The sequence below is a fragment of the Rhinatrema bivittatum genome, chromosome 5 (assembly GCF_901001135.1).
Source record: "Rhinatrema bivittatum chromosome 5, aRhiBiv1.1, whole genome shotgun sequence".
Classification (NCBI taxonomy): domain Eukaryota; kingdom Metazoa; phylum Chordata; class Amphibia; order Gymnophiona; family Rhinatrematidae; genus Rhinatrema; species Rhinatrema bivittatum.
Genome location: NC_042619.1, coordinates 238,083,170 through 238,100,229, shown reverse-complemented (window position 1 = coordinate 238,100,229; position 17,060 = coordinate 238,083,170). Strand labels below are relative to the sequence as shown.

At 40.9% G+C, this 17,060-nt stretch overlaps 1 protein-coding gene across 5 annotated transcripts in view; it reads left to right on the top strand.

Moving 5' to 3' along the window:
* The window catches only part of ITSN1 (intersectin 1), a 520,117-nt gene that overhangs the window by 349,351 nt on the left and 153,706 nt on the right, over window positions 1-17,060 (top strand). For 4 of the 5 annotated variants that reach the window (XM_029603536.1, XM_029603539.1, XM_029603538.1 and 1 more), the window contains 2 exons: window positions 9,755-9,984; window positions 11,047-11,168. In XM_029603536.1, the coding sequence (XP_029459396.1) occupies window positions 9,755-9,984; window positions 11,047-11,168 (352 nt within the window). Of the gene's footprint in view, window positions 1-9,751; window positions 9,985-11,046; window positions 11,169-17,060 lie in introns of all 5 variants that reach the window. The other variant, XM_029603537.1, reaches the window with a different exon arrangement.

Sequence of the window (17,060 nt, the reverse complement as noted above, 5' to 3'; positions counted from 1 at the left end):
TGTTTTGTTTTTCTGCTGTTGTGGGCTCCTGCCTGTTATTCCCTCTTAGGCAAGGGATCCCACTTCTGACACCATATGTGGTAACTTGGGTGATAGCAGCTTGGAAACAGCCAGAAAAAATAAGGAGGCAGACTCTGGTTGTTTCCTTTTTTGCAACTTATTTACAGTGAAAAATGAAGTGCAAAGCAAAACAAACAAATGATGCAGCTCACCTTAAATTTCAGGTAGCACAGAGACATTACCTACAGCAAGTTTTCTCATACAGTGGCTTCCTGCCTGCTCCCCAGAACCTGTTTAACCCTTCTAGTCCCTGAGTTCGTTTACTCTGGTGAGGCTCTCCTCCTTTCTCCCAGGATTCCTTATAGGTCTGGATCTTAAGGAAGCCTGGGTGAGATAGCTGGGCCCAGTCCCTTAAAGTAGTCTGAGGGAGTTTCCTATAGACTCCCTCACAAGAACCAAGCAAGAAACAAAACACAAGCAAAGGACACAGAGTGTAGGCTTCAATGATGGGGCCAACCCTAAGAACAATTACAGGAACAAGGAACAAAGCGAGGCAGAACTAAGAACCAGAGGCCAGGAAACCAGCAGCCACAACTAAGGCTAGAGAGATCGAAGCTGAAGCAGGGTGCAGCATGTGAGGCAGGCTTATATGGGAATGGCTAAGCTGCTCTAGGGAAACTGTAAGGCATAGGCCTGTGCAGCTTAGACTGCGGCCCACTGAGGGCCCCTGCTGGAATGAAATCCTGGCTGCTGTGCGTCCCCTCCCATACTACTCATCTCGGTAAAGAAAACTGCTTTAGCACCAATACAACTCTTCAGCGCAGATAATCATTTTCATTATCTATGCCAGTGTTAGCTCTAGAGTCAGATACATCTTCTGTAACACTTCAGTCTTCTACATTAGCATGTCATCTCTTTGTGCAAAAGATGTGGTTGGAATTCCATTTACTCCTCTGCCATCAGTTGTAACAGAGCCCATTTTGGAAAAGTTTGTAACTTAAATAGTCTGTCATCCATTCCTCCTTACTAAAAACTTCTAAAGAAACAGGAGGAAAAACCTCATAGTTCAGTATCATCTGGAGATAGAGCATCTTCCAGAGAAATTCCATTATTTGATTCTGATCACGATTCAGTAGTGTCCTTTTAAACTCGCTCCTTCCAATACTTGGAGGGTTTGGTAGAATTTCCATCTGACCTGTCACTGGAGGCATCTATAGAAGTACTACTCCCACCAGATAAGCCATACCCAGCTTTCATTTTAAAGATGGCAGATTCTATACCATTCAACTAGAAGGAGAAGGTATTGAAAAATAATTTCCCAGAGTGCTGAAGTTTATACAACCATGGCCATGGCCATCCCCATACATGAAGCAATTCAGGACCTGCAATCAAAGATTTGGCAAACACCCCTTACCATGCCATCAGTAAGCAGAAAGATATACAAGAAATATAAAGTTCAACAATGGTCGGGACGTACATAATTGCAACTTCCACGTGACTCAGTGATAGTGTAAGCAGCCCTGAAGAAAGTAAAGGAGTCAAAAACATATTCCACTACACCTCCTGGAAAAGATGCAAAATTGTTGGATGCTGCAGGTAAAAAGAAGATGTTTCAATCAGCAATGCTTCAATCAAGAATTTCAGCACATCAATTTCAGATAGTTCAATATTTATAAATATTTCGCAGAAATTGAGGGACATGTCAACAGATATCCAAGATAAATTTATGCCCTATCTCAGTGATGCAGAAGAATTGTTTGTCACTCTGTGATGCATTTGATACAGTCTCCAGGTCCTCAGCCATGGCTATAGGGTCCAGAAGGCACATATGGCTAAAAATATACATGACAGATTGGCTAATGCCTCGTGCACAGGAAAAAACCTTTTGAGACTAGATATAATTTAAGGATCATTGTTCTACTTTACGAGCGTTAACAGCTACTATGGAGCAGGGGTGGATTGCAGGAAAATACCAGCCCGGGGGAGTTTTTCAAAATCAGCCCACAGGATATCTGTCTGACTCCCTCATGTGCTTTCCCTGCAGCACATGCTTCAATGGCTTCCAAAAGGAATCCAAGTTGACTCTTGAGAGCAGAGATATAGCATGTGACCTGGAGCCTGGCAGAACTGAGTCAAAAAAAATCTCCAGCATAAATATCACACTTTTCACAAACAACTAAGTAGGAGAGTATACCATAGGCCAGGGGTGAGCAAACAGATAAGAACATAAGAAAATGCCATACTGGGTCAGACCAAGGGTCCATCAAGCCCAGCATCCTGTTTCCAACAGTGGCCAATCCAGGTCATAAGAACCTGGCAAGTACCCAAAAACTAAGTCTATTCCATGTTACCATTGCTAATGGCAGTGGCTATTCTCTAAGTGAACTTAATAGCAGGTAATGGACTTCTCCTCCAAGAACTTATCCAATCCTTTTTTAAACACAGCTATACTAACTGCACTAACCACATCCTCTGGCAACAAATTCCAGAGTTTAATTGTGCGTTGAGTAAAAAAGAACTTTCTCCGATTAGTTTTAAATGTGCCACATGCTAACTTCATGGAGTGCCCCCTAGTCTTTCTACTATCTGAAAGAGTAAATAACCGATTCACATCTACCCGTTCTAGACCTCTCATGATTTTAAACACCTCTATCATATCCCCCCTCAGTTGTCTCTTCTCCAAGCTGAAAAGTCCTAACCTCTTTAGTCTTTCCTCATAGGGGAGTTGTTCCATTCCCCTTATCATTTTGGTAGCCCTTCTCTGTACCTTCTCCATCGCAATTATATCTTTTTTGAGATGCGGCGACCAGAATTGTACACAGTATTCAAGGTGCGGTCTCACCATGGAGCGATTCAGAGGCATTATGACATTTTCCGTTTTATTCTATGAATGCAATCATTTGGGCTGCCCTCACAAGTTTGGTTACATCTCTTTCATATATATGTATAGAGAGAGAGAGTCTGCAATAGAAGTCATGCATCATGAGTGACACGTTAAAATATTTTAACGCAGTTATTTCAAGCACTTACCAACACTTTCTGTATTAATTTATTTCATATTTCACAGTTTATAAATGCACAAGAATGTCATGTAAATAAGCAAATAAATAGACACATAACAAACATCAGATGCAATCAATTATGTAAGAAAAGAAATGTAAATGTATTCTTTTATGAATCATTTTTACAGAAAGGCAGAGGACATCATTACCAAAATAAAACAGCAATAATAATAATCATAAGAATGTAATATTTGCAGCAGTTGCAGAACAGAGCTAGAACAGTTCACATTACAGCCCAACATATAAAAACATATATTCACCTCAGTAACAATAAAACATACTCCCTCCACTGCCAAACACTTTGTGACGTAACACACATCCCTGCAAAAAAAAAAAAAAATACACTTAGAACCTTGCCATACGATACAATATCAGCACTAACTCTCAGGACTCAAACAGCAGCAATTTTTATCTATTAAAAAGTAGCAAAATAAATATTATACCAGTTCTTAGAACACAAATACACCACATAAGGGGGGTAACAGAACACCCTGAATTGCTACAAATCCGGACAGAGAAGCTGTTAGCTGACTTGCTGCACCTCAGTCACATATGCAATATACAGACTGACCCTTACATAATACAGAAATAAACTACAAATTAGAAACAGAAACATGCAGACAAAACTGAAATGGAAAGCCCGAGAAACCAGACTCTAAACAATGGAACTCTAAAGAAAGAGCAAAATACACAAATATAAGAAATGCACATTCCAAACATGGCATATTATAATTGCTAAAAACTCAAAATATATTTTTTTAAATCTTTGCTATTTCATCTTTTTATTTTTCTAATAGGTTTACCTCAGTCTTTTTTCCACTTTCCTCTTGTTGGTCTTTTCCTTATTCTTTTTTTCAGGGTCTCTTTCTTTCTTCTCTCTCCTCCTGTCTTCTTCCCCCTCCTTTACTTTCTCACATGCTTTCCCTCACAGGCTTCCTCACATATACATACAAACACCCAATCCTGCACTCACAGACACACACACAGGCACACCCATGCCCTCACAGACATATATCCTTACTCATGCACATGTACACACACCTGTGCTCTCACACACACACACTCTCACTCTTAGGACCTCCCCCTTTCTTCAGGCCACAGCAGGATGGGCTCTGCTGTGGCCCCGCCAAGGCTTTCTTCAGGCCACGGTGGAATGAGCTTTGCCATGGCTCTGCCAGGGCTTTCTGTGAACCATGGCAGGATGAGCTCTACTTTAACCCTGCTGGAGTTTTATTTGGGCATCAGTGGGATGGGCTCGCCAGGGTTTTCTTTGGGCCGCAGCTCCTTTTCTTTGGCCACCAGCAAGCAGGGGCCTGCGCTATTTTGCTGTCTCTGCTCCCAGTAGCCAAATGCTGAAGAGAGGAAACCACATGTCTAGAGTGACCGCCACTGAGGGATACCTGATCCCCCCCCCAATAGACCAATCTGCCCTTGCTATGGAACACTTTTTATAGATAAAATTCCAACACAGCTCTTTAGAAAGCAGTATTACTGAAGGAGATATCAACCTTTCTCCTATTATAGACAGCGTTCCCGAGCAACAATCTCAATAACAGTCACATCCCCACCCTAGAGATAAGACTAACAGAAGTCTACCCAACAACTTCCCCAAAAAATTGGTCCACAATTTTGACTATGAGAACTTTGCCCATTCTTTTTATTTGCAGACTCTTCCAGTGAAGAGGAGAGAGGCAGCAGCTGTTTCACATCCAGTGGTAACGCATCACTACAGACTATTGAGATTCTGAAAATAATTTGCAAAGGTTATTGCTAAGATTTTCAGAAGCTGCCACCAGTTAATCCTCTACAACCATATCTAGCAGTCTAAGATCAGATTTAGATGCTAGAGGAAGAGCTTGCCTTCCTCTTGGTAGTAACACAGTAGAGCCACTCACAGAAAGTGAGGGAAAGTTTTATTTAAGATACTTTGATACCAAAAAAGTTGGGAGGTCTTTATCCCATTCCAGATTTGAAAAGCCCAAACAAATTCCTAAAAAGAAGAAATACATTCAAGATGAATTCCCTTGGCACATCTTTCCTCACCTGGAAATCAGGGATTGGCTGACAACTTTAGAACTGAAAAATGTTTATATGCATATAGCCATTCACAAGAAGCACAGAAGATATAGCCACTTTTTAGTATACAAAAATCATTGTCTTTACTGTGTTCTTTCATTTGGCCTTTCAACAACTCCAAGAGTGTTCACCAAGTTGCTATCAGTGGTGGCTGAACACATCAGATAAAACAATGTATTCGTGGGATTGGCCACTTTTAAAGACAGGACGTTGAGCTCAGTTGACCTTTTGTCTCATCCAGTATGGCACGTCTTAGGTTCATATCTAGATGATTTGGCTAATATTAAACAGATTTGAAACAAACTACAATCTACACACTCTAACCCTCCTCTCATTGGGATTCATAGTAAACTTCCAGAAGCCTCAATTAGCATTCATAGGTGCTTACCTAAATACCAAGAGAAGGCTTTTCTTCCACTGCAAAGGATGAAGAATCTAATCCACATTTTTCAGAATTTATCCAGCCAAAACCTTCACGAAAATGTTAAGCTGTATGGCAGCTACAGTCCATGTCATTCCCTTTGCATGCCTATACATGACTTCATTGAAATCAATATATTCAGCCAATGTCTTATAATATAGATATTTTTTATTTTTGTATTTTTTATTTATTTGATTTATATTTGGCATTTTGGCACTTCAGAGTAGATTACATTCAGGTACTGTAGATAACCACTCATTCATTCCCTGTGTTGGTGAATTCAAATCTTATTTGTGGTCAATGTTTTCATCCTCAGCAAACTCAGCTGCTAAGGATGGATGCCTCCACGCAAGACTGGGGAGCTCATCTTAGTGCGGATTGCTCTCAAGGAATTTGGAATACCCAAGAGAAATATCATTTAAACCTCTTGGAGTTAAGAGCTACATTCATGGCTGAAGAGAGCAGTAGTACAAATCCAGACTGACAATCAAGTAGCAATGTATTGCATAAGAAAGAAGGCATGGGATCTGCAAAGCTTTGACGATAAGTTTACATGATATAAAATTGAGCAATTGTAAGGAAAATATATCTAAATGCTTTATATCTCCTGGGAAAGCTCTTAGCAAACTCCTTGAGTCATCACCTACACCCTCACAAATGGTCTTTCCTCTAGCATTGTTATCTCTTCCAGCTCTCAGGAACACTGAAAGTGGATTTATTGCAGCTCCTTCAAATCACAAGCTTCCACTTTACGTTCAAAAAGACCAGCTCCAGAATCAATAGCATCAGATATGTTTGCCATTCCATGGAACAGATACCTCCTATACGCTTTTCTACCTTTGCCTCTTGTATCAAAAACCATCTTCCAGTTAAGAAAGGACAAGGAGAAAATAATCCTAGATGCGATGTTTTGGCCATGCCAGATTTGGTTTCTATGGTTAGCTGTTGCTCCACCATTTTATCTTCCAGTGTTTCCAAAACTAGTAATACAAAACAATGGACTGCTTCTTCATCCCAACCTTCTATCATCAACACTATAACTGCATGGATATTGAAAGCCAAATAATCCAATTGTTGCCCTTTACTGAAAAAGAGGTGATTTTAGCAGTAAGAAGGCCTTTAATTAAACACTTATATGACTTCAAGTGGAGAAGAGTATCCATTTGCTGTACATCCCAGCTAGAAAATCCATTCAGATGCTGTAATATGATTTTACTTCAGTATCTGCTTAATCTCTGGTTGATTTCAGATTTCTGTCTTGAAAAGTTATTCCTAATATCAGTTTCATCAGCAGGTATGGTGAGAGTTTCCAGCTTTAATAATGCATGATGTTTATTAAATTCTGGTTTTTATGTAGAGAGTAATGTTGAGAACTCATCTAAAGTTTTCTTAGTTTCATTTCAATCAGTCTATTCTTTCAGTGGTTTTTCCAAAGCCTCAGGTAGCAAAGCTAAACAAACCCTTCACACACAGATTGCAGGAGAGCTTTATTATTTTATTTCAAAAGATCCAAAACTTTCAGGAAATTGTCTCAATTGTTTCTCTCCTTTGATTCCAATAGACCAGGCCTTCCAGTAATAAAGCAAACCCTATCTACATGGCTCTCATACTGTATTTCATATTGCTGTGCTGTTTCTGGTTAAAGCTCATCAAATAAGGATGATTTCAACTCCAGCAGCTTGCCTCCAGTTTGTTTCAATTCAGAATATCTGCAAAGCAGCTATATGGTTCTCTCCTTGTACTTTCACCAATCACTGCTGTCTTGAAGAAGACTTGCTATGATAACAGTTTTGGCCAAGTAGTTGTAAAAAAAAAACAAAAAACTATTTAATTAACAACTTTAACTTTCTCCTTCTTTTTTACTGGATTGCAAACCTGCTATGCCAACAAAAATTCAAACATTGCTTTGCAACCCTCAGCTGGGAGTCTTCACTTGTGTGGCTGCATTTGTCCTTTCTATCTACGGAGAAAGCAGAGTTGCTTACCTGTAATAGGTGCTCTCCATGGACAATGGGACAAATCAGTCACAAAATGCCACCCTCCTCCCCGTACAGTTGAAGTTTAGCTAGGGGGAAGGTACTGAGGAAACTTGTGCAGTGGTGGATATATGGAAACTCTTAAAACATGTTCTTTCTGAGCATGCATGGGAGTTTCTGTATAGGCACCGTATGATGATGTCAGCAACTTGTATGGCTGATTTGTCCCACTGTCCATGGAGAATACCCGTTACAGATAAGCAACTTTGCTTTCCATTTGAAAGAGGCTCGCCTCTGTGCATTGATACTTTAGAGTTATTTAAATGCCTCTATCATATCTCCCCTACCCCACCTTTGCTCCAGGTATATATGTTTAGATCTTTAAGTTTGTCCCCATACCCTTTATAATGAAAACCATTGACCATTTTAGTAGCCATCTTTTGGACCGACTCATCTGATTTATATTTTGAAGGTGCAGTCTCCAGAACTGTACACACTACAGCTATCTTACTTTCCTAGTGCACTAATGCACTTGTATTCTGCTTTCCAATTGTATTGTATTGGAAGATGAGTCTCCCTTAAGCAATGAAGAGCATTAACAGTCCTGTTGGTCCTGGAAACTGTGCAAATTGTGATAAGTTTCATTCGACTAATACAAAATTAATGGAGACATCCTTGTTTCTTGTGCATTGTTGCTACTTGTTTTCAGCGCTGTATCTTTTGTCACCCCTGGAGTAATGGTTTTTTACAATTGCCCTAATAGTGCTAGACCAGGGATGGTGAACTCCAGTTCTCGAGGGCTGCAAGCAGGCCAGGTTTTCAGGATATCCACAATGAATATGCATGAGAAAGATCTGCATGCACTGCCTCCATTGGATGCAAATCTTTCTCATGCATGCTCATTGTGGATATCCTGAAAACCTGGCCTGTTTGCAGCCCTTGAGGATTGGAGTTCACAAAAGCACAGGGGGGTGAAGGAGGTACTTTATTTACATTGAGCCTTCTGAATTCTCCATACTTTCTAGTGACTTTAGAAATATATTTTTCATGATACGAGTCACAACTTTCATTGCTTCTGGGTAACTGTAAAAAGTAGATATGACAAACATGAATTATTGTAGTGCTTTCTTCAAAAGTGGAGGGAGCAATAGTCATTCATGGCACACTCTTGCAAACCCCATGGGTAATTTTAGCTCATGGGGTTTTCCACAATTTAAAGCAAAACTACCCAGGTAGTTGTCCTTTCATTATTGCTTGACAAAAAATTACCCATAGAGATCTGCACCTGAATTCTCTGCAGATAATTTTTCTGTCAAAAAATGCATGTCGTTTTTGATTATACAAACCTCCACACATTTTCTTCCTTCCCCCTCCTTTCTCTCCCGCCCGGAGAACTCTGCCCTAGAAATGCCTCAATGCAATATGGGTAAAAGTGTGCATGATGTTCAACAACATGCATACTTTTACCACATTCAGGGTGGACAGTAATCAGATACCATTTTTTTGGTTAATATATAATTTGAGAATAACAGATGGGTTATACAATGGCAGGAAGGAGCTCTCGAGTTACTGTTGAATGCTGTTATAAAATATGAAGATAAATAGCACTATAACCAGGTAACAGTACTAGTGTACCCTTCAGCTATGATGTAAAGCTGCTTTAGAATTCTCAAAATGAATTCCCTGTTGCCACTTTAAGAAGGCAAAAGGGAAAACCAGAAAGAGGCATTTTTAAAGCTTAAATATTTTTATTTGTGGTATTTCTTGTTTGCAAGTTTACCAAAGAGTGACACAGAGACCCAGAGCTGGCTCTTTAGCTGTCTGTAGGAGATATTGCCCCAGAATACAGCAGGAGATAATATTGACATAGAGGCTTTTAAAAATAAAATTAGTTCATGGATTAGTGACCAACTGTGACAGCTTGCCACATCTTTATCGGGTGGAGATTTTAGAATTGTTTGGAGAGAGCTGGCTAGTTCTTGTTAATATAACAAAATAATAAAGTTTCATGGTACTGAATTCACAAATAAGACTTTCCAATCAATAAGTTTAGGAATATTTTACTAACAGTAATTTTTTTTAAAATTGCATTTTCTCATCAGGTTTAAATGAAACCCTTCTCCCCCACCAGCTTCCACCAGAAATGTATAAAAGTACACAAATGGTTTAATTTTTAGTCACAAAATATTGTGTGATTGTTTTCCTGTTTGAATTAGCAGACGTGCCCCAGAACAGGACAAACAATGGCAGGATCGTGTGCAGCAGGAAGAAGACCATCAACGGCAGAAAAAACGTCAGGAAGATGAAAAGCTAAAAAGGGAAGATTTGACCAAAAAAAAAGAGAATGAGGAGCTGAGCAAACAGGAAATGCATGACAAGCTGAAGAGAGCCTTCCAGCAGCCTCCAGAGCCAGGAAAGCAGGGAATGCAGGTTCCCTGGCCAAGTACAGGTATGGGGAGCCAGATCTATTCAAACAGCAGCCTTGTAGTTCTCACTCTTTCCCTTTTCATTTCTTATTGTGACAGGCCACTGTCTTTGACGTGCTATGAACCTCTGCTGGTTTGCCAAAAATAGCTACATAGTCAAGCAACTTGCAGAAAATAGTGCCTCTTATTTCCTTCACACATGACAACACAGTTCTACCCTCTAAGCTCCAAGATGTTTCAAACCTGTACAGGAGGCGGTTACATGCAGGCTGACCCAAACTCCACGCAACAACCAAAACAGTTTCCACTGTGCGCTGTCACACAAATAAATCCCTCCAGGAAGGCTGGCCAGTCTTCCAAAAGAGAGAATCCCTGTCTGGAATGGTTGCTCTAGGCTTACCATAGTCCCACCAAACAGGCCTTTGCCTCCCTGGCAGTCTCTGCTTAGCAGCTTCCTTCCAGTAACTTTGCCTTGATTAGCCTCACCTGGTCCCACCAATTAATATTACCTTCCCCTGCTGTCGGTTTCTTGCTCCTGACTGGCTTTAGGGCTTGTATCCCCTGTTCTACAATTCCCACCTTCCTCTTGTTCACTACCCTCTTCTTTTTTTTAAAGAGGGAGTATTCCTTTTCTCTCCAGCACTTTCTTCTTTACAGCACTTTCTACTTTTCTGAATGACTAACTCCTCCACATCTCTGAACTGTTTTTAATTGTGAAAAATCCCAACTCTGTCATGCTTAGTCTTCCCCTGTCATTGGGGCTTCTGAGCAGTGAAATGCAGTGCTTTATTATTATTACAATTTTGTATATCACTTGTAAAGCATGTTAACAAAAGAGGATAAAAAAGACAAAACAGACACTGATTACAGTGTGGCTGGAAGTAATGTTTTTCATCTTGAGACAGTTACTTTTCTAAAACTACCTCACTTAGGAAAGGATCTATCTGGTTGGATGATAGCTGGTTTCCAATAACATTTATAAAACCTCTAAACACTGCTGCCATTAGCTTTTAAAGTGTAAAAAAGATGCCTAGGCCAATTCTTGACTTGATGTGACACTCTTTTTTTTCTTATCTTTACTGTAGAAAAAGCACCTTTGAGTATGTCTTCTCTGGATGATGTCAAGGTTGTGTATTATCGAGCATTATACCCTTTTGATTCCAGAAGTCATGATGAAATCACAATTCAACCTGGGGATATAATCATGGTAAGAGAATATGTTTAAAGTCTATCCTTTTCAAATCTGTTTTAAAAGCATTGAGCCCTTTATTATAGATTTGCCAAGCATCCATATTATGGCATTAAGCTAGGACTTGAGAATGGGCAAGTTATAATGTATGTCAGGTATTTTCTTATTTTTTCAAAATAGCTTTTAGGGAGGCCTGAGGACTCTGTGGCAGTGCTACCTCTTATGAAATCAGGGTTCAGGCCCTGAGCCCAGCTTCTGCTCCCTAGTCTGGCTGGATCTGAGGTGTGCTGCAACAGTTGCATTCATAGCCTCTGGGGCAAGGGAGTCCATTCCAGCCATTGTGCAATGGTGACATTTAGAGGAGACATTTCAAAGGGCCTTCTGTGGGCAAAACAGTGCTTTACCTGCAAAAATGACCCTTTTGGAAATTACCCGGGCAATATGTATGTACAGTTCTGTGCACACGCCCTAAATGCGTGTAATTTTAGGTGTGTTAGGGGAGAGGCATTCAGGGGTGGGTTGTATTTATGCCCATATATTTTGATTTTGAAAAGAACTCATGTAAATTTCCTGCAAAATGTTCCCCTCACAGAGTAGCAGGTGTAACATTGTAGGGGTAGTTTGAGTGGGATAATTTTAAAGCAAATTTACGTGTGAAGGTTCACTTTGAAAATTGGGGTAATTTAGGTGTATTACAGCCTGTAAATGTATGCAAGGTATTATAGAATTACCCCCTATGAGGGTAGTTTTCAAAAGCATTTCCATAGGTGAAAATGCTAGGGAAAACAGGATAAAAGAGTGGCAGCTTTTGTGTCTAAATCTGTATAGAAAAAAATTAGAGTTGGTTACTTAGTAGTACTATTACTAACACTGTTTATCATTTCTAAATCACTATTAAACATACACAATGCTGAACAGATATACACAAGAGATAGTCCTTTTCCATGGAGTTTACAGTCTAGTCACGACAAATATATGTGACAAAGAAGTCCATGGGAAGCATATTTATTGTAGAAATGGTTAGGATTTAAAAGCCGCTTCAAAAATGTTAGTTTTTAAACTGAATTTGAATACAGCCAGAGAAGTGAGCATGGCACACCGACTCAGGAAGTCTGTTCTAGGCATATCGAGCAGCAAAGCGGAAAGCACAGAGTCGGGAGTTGACAGTGGAGGAGAAGAGCACAGATAAGAAAGTTCAGCTGGAGACAAGCAAATTGCAGTATAAGCGTAAGGTGATGAGAGTGAATGAACATTTTGTTAGCATACTCGAAAAGGAAGGGATGGATTTTCGCATTCTCAGAGGAAGAATTCACACATTTTAGCAATGTCTGGAATATGTATAGAGAGAGATTCATCAAAGATAACCTCAAGGGAGTCAGAAGGATGAGAGAATCATCCCCAGAGAAAGAGGGAAGAGTGGGATGTGAACCAGAAATTCCATCTTGGCCATGTTTAGTTTTAAGGTGGCAGTGGGATATCCAGGTGGTGATGTCAGAGAAGCAGGTTGATTTTCAGGACTGGATATGTGAGGTGAAATTTCTGGTGAAGAGAGGTAGAGCTGGGAGTCACCAGCATAAAAATGGTACTGAAAGCCATGGGAGGAGATCAGAGCACCAAGAGAAGAAGTGTAGATAAAAAAGAGGAGAGCCCAGGACAGAGCCATGAGGCATACCAAGCAATAGTAGAATAGCAGTGGAGGAAGAACCACCAGTAAAAATACAATGAAAGAGGTAAGAAGAAAACCAAGATAGAGCAGAAACTCGAAATCCAGTCAAGTACAGTGTTTCAAGGAATAGACCATGATCAAAAGCAGCAGATAGGTAAAGGATCACGTAAAGGCCCAATAGTCACTGCTGTGAAACCAGCCTATCCATTAATCACTTTTTTTTTTTTTTAAGATTCCCAGAGAAGCAGGGCTGTATCAGTTAAATCCAGTATTTGTTCCTTTATATAGGTGGTCTCACAGCAAAGCATAGGAATAAAAATCCATGCTCTGTCTCTCAAGAATATATACTTTTTTTCATTTTGGCCTAGCACCTTCCTCCTCCTCCTTCTTCTTTATACTTCTGTAACCCTTTTTTAAAGGACTGTACTAATCCTGATGGTCCATAAAAGAATTTGTTTCTGGGGCTAAGTTGTTTGTCACTTTGCCAACTCTCAGGAAGATGTTGGTGATGCAGGAACAGGCAGGACAAAGTGTGAATGTTCAAAATAAATTTGACTTGGATTCTTCAGAATTAAATAAATGTCCAATCACGTAGATAACTACTCTACTTCACATCTGTGTTCCATCTGAGTATTTACAAGGTCGACTTTCCTACTGTCTTCTGTGTATTTGTCCCTGGTACAAGTCTCTGGGAGGCTGCTTACTCTATCCTGCTCTAAACGGGCAAGTGTCCTAGCCTGGCACAAAAATCCTAGATGTGAGGATCCCCAAAGCCCTGAGAAATTATTCCTGAGTTCCAACAGAATCACGGTCATTCCCCAGCCTGTGTCCTGTGTTCCCAAGGGTAGAGATCCAATTGTGGGTTTCCAAAATGATCCTGCTTCTTCTACTCAGAATCCTGCAACCGAGACCTCTCTTGAGGACAGGTCTGATGTTGAACAGAAACCTGGCTGTTACATTCCAGCTCCAAACGTTAGAAGGGGATGATACTAAACCTCTTCACAGCGAAAAGGGGGAAAAAAATTACTTTCACAGTCCCAGCTCTTCCTCTGTTGATGAAAAAAGTCAATACAACCCCTTCACTGGAATGGAAAAGAGCTTTCAGATCTTCTGCTCCCTGGCCTTCAGATCCAGGGCATTTATCTCACTAGGGTTGGACCAAGGTTTCACCTTAAGTCAAAATCAAAAACTAGCCAAATTCCAACAAAAGTCTCTTCTCAAAAGCTGGAGGCAGATCCTCACAGATAGAGTGCACTATAAAGAATCTCTTTTGCCAAAACCCCAAGTTAGGTGGGCAGGCCGTAACCCAGACAGAGATAACCAAAAGCATCTCCTCACTGTCTGGAAGCCAAACCAAAGGACCACACTGTTGTCTGACTTGAAACCACCACCACCACCCTTCTAGGCAGGGATCCAACCATCTCAGACATTCTCAAGGGGAAATGCTGGAGGGGTGGTATCTCCCTCTCTGCTGTCTACGTAAAGGCAGGGATCTAGGGCCACCTAGAGGAGACCTGGGGGTCTCTACACTTCCAACAAATTCAGATCAAGGCCTGGGATCCTGTGCCATGAACCTCATTCACAACGACTTAATTTTTCCCCTGTTTTATATTGCCTGTCAACTCATCCCAGTCATCACAGCAACAGTTCTTGGCCAGGGGCCACAAACTGCTGCTCCCTCTGGAATCTTTCTAATGTGGACCCCAAGTCTAATCATTACTTGTCACCCATGAGCAATGGTTGAGATTCCCTGTGAATGCTACCTCCACAGCTTTCCTAATGACAGCCAGAACAGGAAGGAGAAGCTTAGTTGGGAATCAAACTTCAGTCTCCAGCATTAATGGATTTTTTTTCTTTCTGACATCTCTAGGGGACTATCCGTGCTGGGAGCTGTACTGTCCTCCGCCCCCCCCCCCCCCCCCCCCACCACCACCTAACCACCACCTCTGAACTTCTTGCAACCTGAAATTTCCTCCCGAACTCCCTTCCTCCAGCCTGTCCATCAATTCAAACTGCAATCCCTGGGAATCCTGTCCACAAACCATCCTCAGAGTTTTGGCTCCAGTGCCGTCATTGCTGTAATCATAAGGAAGCAAGCAGGCCTCACCCCCACTGGGCTTTGGCCGTGGGATTACTCAATTCCTGTTTGCTTTTATGGATTACAAACTGGTTAAAAGACAGGAAACAGAGAGTAGGATTAAATGGCCAATTTCTCAGTGGAAAAGTGTAAACAGTGGAGTGCCTCAGGGATCGGTACTTGGACCAGTGATTTTCAATATATTTATAAATGATCTGGAAAGGAATACGACAAGTGAGGTTATCAAATTTGCGGATGATGCAAAATTATTCAGAGTAATTAAATCCCAAGCAGACTGTGATACATTACAGGAGGACCCTTGCAAGACTGGAAGATTGGGCATCCAAATGGCAGATGAAATTTAATGTGGACAAGTGCAAGGTGTTGCATATAGGGAAAAATAACTCTTACTGTAGTTACACGATCTTAGGTTCCATATTAGGAGCTACCACCCAGGAAAAAGATCTAGGCATCATAGTGGATAATACTTTAAAATCGGCTCAGTGTGCTGCAGCAGTCAAAAAAGCAAACAGAATGTTAGGAATTATTAGGAAGGGAATGGTTAATAAAACGGAAAATGTCATAATGCCTCTATATCGCTCCATGGTGAGACCACACCTTGAATACTGTATACAATTCTGGTCGCCGCATCTCAAAAAAGATATAGTTGCGATGGAGAAGGTACAGAGAAGGGCAACCAAAATGATAAAGGGGATGGAACAGCTCCCCTTTGAGGAAAGGCTGAAGAGGTTAGGGCTGTTCAGCTTGGAGAAGAGACGGCTGAGGGGGGATATGATAGAGGTCTTTAAGATCATGAGAGGTCTTAAACGAGTAGATGTGACTCAGTTATTTACACTTTCGAATAATAGAAGGACTAGGGGGCACTCCATGAAGTTAGTAAGTAGCACATTTAAGACTAATCAGAGAAAATTCTTTTTCACTCAACGCACAATAAAGCTCTGGAATTTGTTGCCAGAGGAGGTGGTTAGTGCAGTTAGTGTAGCTGGGTTCAAAAAAGGTTTGGATAAGTTCTTGGAGGAGAAGTCCATTAACGGCTATTAATCAAGTTTACTTAGGGAATAGCCACTGCTATTAATTGCATCAGTAGCTTGGGATCTTCTTAGTGTTTGGATAATTGCCAGGTTCTTGTGGCCTGGTTTGGCCTCTGTTGGAAACAGGATGCTGGGCTTGATGGACCCTTGGTCTGACCCAGCATGGCAATTTTTTATGTTCTTATGTTGTTATACGTTCCTTATAACAGCTGCACCAGAGCTCTAAGGCTGAGAGGGAAGGAGGGCCACTTGCAAGCCCAGATAGTATGGGGAAAAACAGAAGAGTAGAATTGGAGGCCTGCAGGAGGAGGGCAGTGGTGGGAAGCTTGCCACGCCCAGAATTTTGCCCTCCTAGGCACAGGCCTAGTGTGCCTGTGTGTAAATCTAAACCTGATCTCCTATATGTCAACCAACTGCAGAGCCAAAAGGAACATACACGAAACTAGACAATGCACTAGAGTTACTAACTGATATGCAGCACTGACACTTTAAAGCATCCGGCACAGATATATTCATCCCTTCATCATGTTTGCAAAATTTCACATGGCTTTCAGTGTCCTAGTTTGACAAGAGCTCCCCCTGAGAAAGCTTTTGAGGAGAGAAATGCAGTTAGAATTTTGCTTACTGTTTTATCTTCTTGCTGCTTCCAGTAAATAAAGGCTTTTTCTGTAAAGATGAACAAGTCAGTTTAGTCGCATATATCCATATCATCATCTAACAGCTTTGATCAGAGAACACATTTCCAAAGCTTTCTAGGAAATACCTGAAGGGCCATCTAAACATTCACAACAGCTCCTGTATTCCCATGGTCACATACCTTGCCTCAATTTATCATTTTCTGCCAAAACCAATGACATGTTTTTTTTTTCTTTGGTTTGCTGGTTCTTACTCACCAGAGCAGCTTTTTCAGCCCTCTGTTTCAAAGTATGTCTTAGTTTTCCCGTTGATAGCAGGGCTGAATTAGCCATGTGCTCATGGGAGCTGTCATTCAGGGCCCGGAAGACGGAGCTTTTCCAAGCAGAGGTTAGAATTTTTTGTTCTCTGCGGCTGCGCATGTGTTCCCTCTCAGGAAAGTAATAGATTCTCCTCAGTCTGTTTTTTCCGCCCATGGAATC